This window comes from Austrofundulus limnaeus, unplaced genomic scaffold (assembly GCF_001266775.1).
Source record: "Austrofundulus limnaeus strain Quisiro unplaced genomic scaffold, Austrofundulus_limnaeus-1.0 Scaffold69, whole genome shotgun sequence".
Classification (NCBI taxonomy): domain Eukaryota; kingdom Metazoa; phylum Chordata; class Actinopteri; order Cyprinodontiformes; family Rivulidae; genus Austrofundulus; species Austrofundulus limnaeus.
This window is the reverse complement of record NW_013952471.1, coordinates 1,174,361-1,178,706: the sequence shown is the minus strand read 5'-3', so window position 1 is coordinate 1,178,706 and position 4,346 is coordinate 1,174,361. Positions and strand designations below refer to the sequence as shown.

Genomic DNA, 4,346 nt, shown 5'->3' with positions numbered 1-4,346 from the left:
CGCACTCATGAGGACCCAGCCCCTGAATTGAGACACAGCCTTTTTCACAAGATGCCTGCAACTGGGATTTACCATATTTATGCGTAAAGATTTGACCCCAAACATCACCCATTAGGTTGAGTGGTCATATTATACACAGGAGAAAATTTTGACCGATTTAGCCGTCAACAACATACTTGTTCATCCAGTCTGACATGTTAGAGCCAGAGTCTGACCCAGAGCCAGAGGAGAATGAAGACCACTAAACTGTAGCCAGTGAGTCCAGACATTATTTAGAAAATCTGTTGCAAATACTGTGACGTAATAGTTCAGAAAACGTCAAAGAAAATAGTGAAAACTGAACGGGTTGAAAAATATGACCCAAACAAATTATAAAKATATCTACACAGCACCTTTTTCTGTTCTCCTAGAGACTCCAAGTACACAACAAAGTGTATTTAACAGCTATAAAAGTGGATTTTGCACGATATGTCCCCTTTAATAACCAGTTCATATCAAGTCTGTTGCTGTAGCTGCTCAATAAGTCTTAAAATCCATGTCTTCTGTATCAAACATGGATGCAGTCATTTGAACATTCTAGATGCTTACAGGTCTTAGTGTATTTTGTGTTAGTGTGGTTTTACCCCGTGTCATCCGGCATGTCTTGATCGGCCTCTGCAGCAGACGACTCCACGTCAACATCTATGCTGCTTTCACTGCCCTGAGCTGACAGACCATATGGAGACTCTGGGCTCACACACTCACCGCTGTTACACACACATCCAAACAGCATTGTTAAGACCTTATTACAAATGCCCGTGCTGCAGAACCTTCTGTACGTGTAACTGTTGGTGTGAATCGACTGACTTCACGTGTTTCTCCAGTAAGAGGATGGTCCGCTCCTTCTCCTCCAGCTTCCTCTTTAAGGAGGCGATCTCCTTCTGCTTCTCCAGCAACTCCTTCTGGAGACGATAGTTGCTTTCCTCCAGAGTCTCACAGAACACCTGAAGGAAGAAAAAAAAAAACAACAACCATGCAACAATCATGTTCTGTCATCACCTTGCTCCCACCACTCTCCATGTGCTGGCTGGGACCCTCATGCATTTAGTGGCCTGAGGGTCTGCGGGGGTTTTATTGGAATCACTTGATAGATTTTTGATCAGTTGTGTAGTCCTAATGTAAACTTTACATTTCCTCTTTAGCTTTCTTTGGTTGTTTGCATGTACAAACAGCAGCAGTGGCTGAAGGGTGTGTACAATAAAGTACAACTACAATGCTTTGGTCTGAATTCCTTCTTATTTGAACYTTACCAGCTCCTCTTTCACCCCTTTTCTGATGTGTGTCTCAAAGCAGCTGGTTTTGTTACTGTTCCTCTAGGACGCTTCAAGCCCCGCCCCCTCCGGCTTCCAGACCAGTCCACCCCACTTTGGGGGGTGGGGGGTTGTTTTCCAACTTGCAGAAATGTTTTAATTAAAAGATGTCAGCAACAGAAGACTTGTTTATCCAGCCTTACTTGTTGGAACCAGAGTCTGACCCAGAACCAGAGGAGAATTACAACCAGGAAATTGTAGTTGGTAAGTCCAGACCTTATTTGGCAATTTTGTTGCAGATAATTTGACACACAACAAAATGTATTTTACAGCTAAAAAAAGTGGATTTTGCATGATATGTTCCCTTTAATATAATTATTAATTTATTTTCAACATTTTTCTCAAAAATATTACATTAAAAGATTTAAATACAAAGTGTTCCTAATTACATGACCCCTGATCAATCAAGTACAGTTTTGACAATAGTGTTTGCATGAACCATTTTGAAATTGTTGAGCTAAGATTAGCCGTTATCACTGTAATCTGATTAGAATTTCACTTTATTTCTCCAAACTGATGTATCTGATAAAAATCTGATGAATTAAAATAGTGTTTATGGTTAAAATGTCCATCCTTACTCTGAATTATTCCTTTAAGATGCCTGACACTGAAAATATCTGGCTCACATTAAGTAGGTGGATTTTAGARGTCAAGAGTAAATGACAACACAACTTGGGACATTTATTTCCTGGAGAAGTGGTGAAAATAAAAAGCCTTGGCTTGTTGGCACACAACGAGGTCTTTCACAGAACAACCTGCCTGTTGGACCAAACACCACCATGAAAGTCTGTCATTAAATAAGTGAAGCACTTCATGTTTGTGTAAAGTCCAGGGCCGAATAAGGGTCTAACATTTTAAATACATAGTGGTTTTTTTTTTTGTTATTTTACCAAATTATATGTTTTATCTCTTAAGAGTACAGTCACAAACACTACTGGATGCAGTTATTCGTACAACGTGTGACTTTGGTTGGGCCAGCCAATGAGCMCTGCTCCAAAAAAAGGAAAAATAAAAATAACTAGACATGGGTTTTTACGATGTAAAAACAAGTGTGCATTGCCACGTAGCATGTCATTGCAGCATGGCTTTGCCTGCAGCATTGGACTTGCAGAATGAACTTTGACCAAGTTCAAATTAGCAGGGTTTTGAACCCTGATCTCCAACATGAAAGTCCATGACATAGACCATTAGACCAATGGAGTTGTGGCAGAAGGTGGTGGCAGGGGGTTGGTTTGTATGTGTGCAGAAAGAGGCCACATTGCCAATACAATTATTGACACTAAACTGCATAATATTACAACAATAGAGCAGTATTAAGACAATATTATGGTAAAACATCAAAATACAATCATATTAATATTGTAATCACTGAACTACTGAGTTTAAATATTATGAAACTATGGTACAGTACCATATTGTGTAGATGCAGCAGGGGGAAGTATTGGACCAATACAAGGCTACATTGACTGCCTTTATAATTTATTAAACATTAATATTTCAAAAACTATAAGTTTTACAGGCACCAAAAGGCATAGCCATCATTTGGCACAGGGGCTTTACAGATATAAATTACAATGGCAGCTCTAGGACAAAGTATGCAGGAGGAGAAGCATGGCAAAGTTGAGATAACTTGGATGGGAAACAAATCACAATAGTGTGCATTGCATTGGCAAYGCACACTGATGAAGTCTCTCACGGCGCTGATGGACAAGTCTTATTGTAACTAATTGGTACAAAAAAAAACTATACTCTTCTGAACTATTTTTATTTGTATCTCACTGTTTATGCTGCCACTGTTGTTTCTCTTGCATGAAACTAACACTGCTTTAAATATGTTGTTCTCAATTGTTGATGATTTTATTGTTTAACATTTTATATCTTCCTAGGGTGCCACTGTACAACTGGCCACCAGGACTACAGATGAAAGCTAGCTTTTGGCTAATTCTAGCATATCACAGATGTACTGTTATTAATATGCACTGTCCTGTTAAAATAAAATAAATTAAATTAAATTAAAACGGCTCTGCACCACAAGACAGTAGCAAACTCCATTCTTAAACTGGAAGCTAGAGGGGGCGGGGTGAGAAGCACCTCGTTTGGATTTAAAGAGACAGCCTCAAAACGAGCTGATCTGAGACACACCTCTGAAAAGGGGTGAAAAAGGGGCTTGTGGAGTTACAATAAGGAGGAATTCAGACCAAAGCATTGCAGTTCCACTTTATATAGACCCCAACTAAAACAGAGCAGAAGTTCTCTCCAACAGGAGTTTGCTGTGATTGCAGCYRTCTTGTTTTTTAAAGCAAAGGAGGAAACACAAGAGTTGACACACTTTGAGCTGTGTACTTGGGACTACATCATATTAATGTGTAGAAAAAATAATTTTTAGCTCCAGCTTAACATTGACTGTCAGCCTGAGACTTACTTATTAAATTMATCAACTTCCTACAACCTTTGCTGAAGGGGTATCTGTAGATTTGCAAACAGTTGGACGTGCCCACTTACCCTGCTCTCCTCCAGACTATCAAAAGGTCCAGGTGGATCATCGAGACAAAGAAACTCTCTCACAGGTAGRCTGTAGAAAAGAGCACATATTATATGTTAAAGTGTCTGTGACATCAGATTTTTTTTGATAAATATGAATGCATTTTTGGAAAGAAAACATGGATTACGAAAAGCAAAATGGATTTCACACTGCTGAGATGAACAGTTGTTGAGATACTCACATGTGCAGTAACAGGAAGTGATGTCAAAGGGGAATGTCTGCTTGTGAACAGAGCGTTGCTAAAATGGCTAACAACACAGACTGTAGATGGTTTTTTATAGGGATGTCCCGATCAGAAACTCAGTATCGGTGGCAGATATGGCCATTTTTTGAAAATCGGGTAGAATGGGATTTAGTCATGTGATCGAGCTGATCCAGTTTTGGCGACAGTTTTCAGCATCATCATGCTTTACAACTGCTGTTAAGAAGTCAAGACACACACAAATATGTAACCA

At 39.4% G+C, this 4,346-nt stretch overlaps 1 protein-coding gene across 4 annotated transcripts in view; it reads right to left on the bottom strand.

Annotated features, from left to right (window-relative positions):
- Positions 1 to 4,346, bottom strand: part of snx16 (sorting nexin 16) — a 20,657-nt gene that overhangs the window by 10,152 nt on the left and 6,159 nt on the right. For all 4 annotated transcript variants that reach the window (XR_001310390.1, XM_014010463.1, XM_014010464.1 and 1 more), the window contains exons 5-7: positions 3,852 to 3,921; positions 847 to 983; positions 624 to 746 (exon numbers count right to left, since the gene is read on the bottom strand). Coding sequence is in view for 3 of the 4 variants with exons in the window: in XM_014010463.1 (XP_013865917.1) it covers positions 624 to 746; positions 847 to 983; positions 3,852 to 3,921 (330 nt within the window). In the remaining variant the exon portion in view is untranslated. The remainder of the gene's footprint in view (positions 1 to 623; positions 747 to 846; positions 984 to 3,851; positions 3,922 to 4,346) is intronic.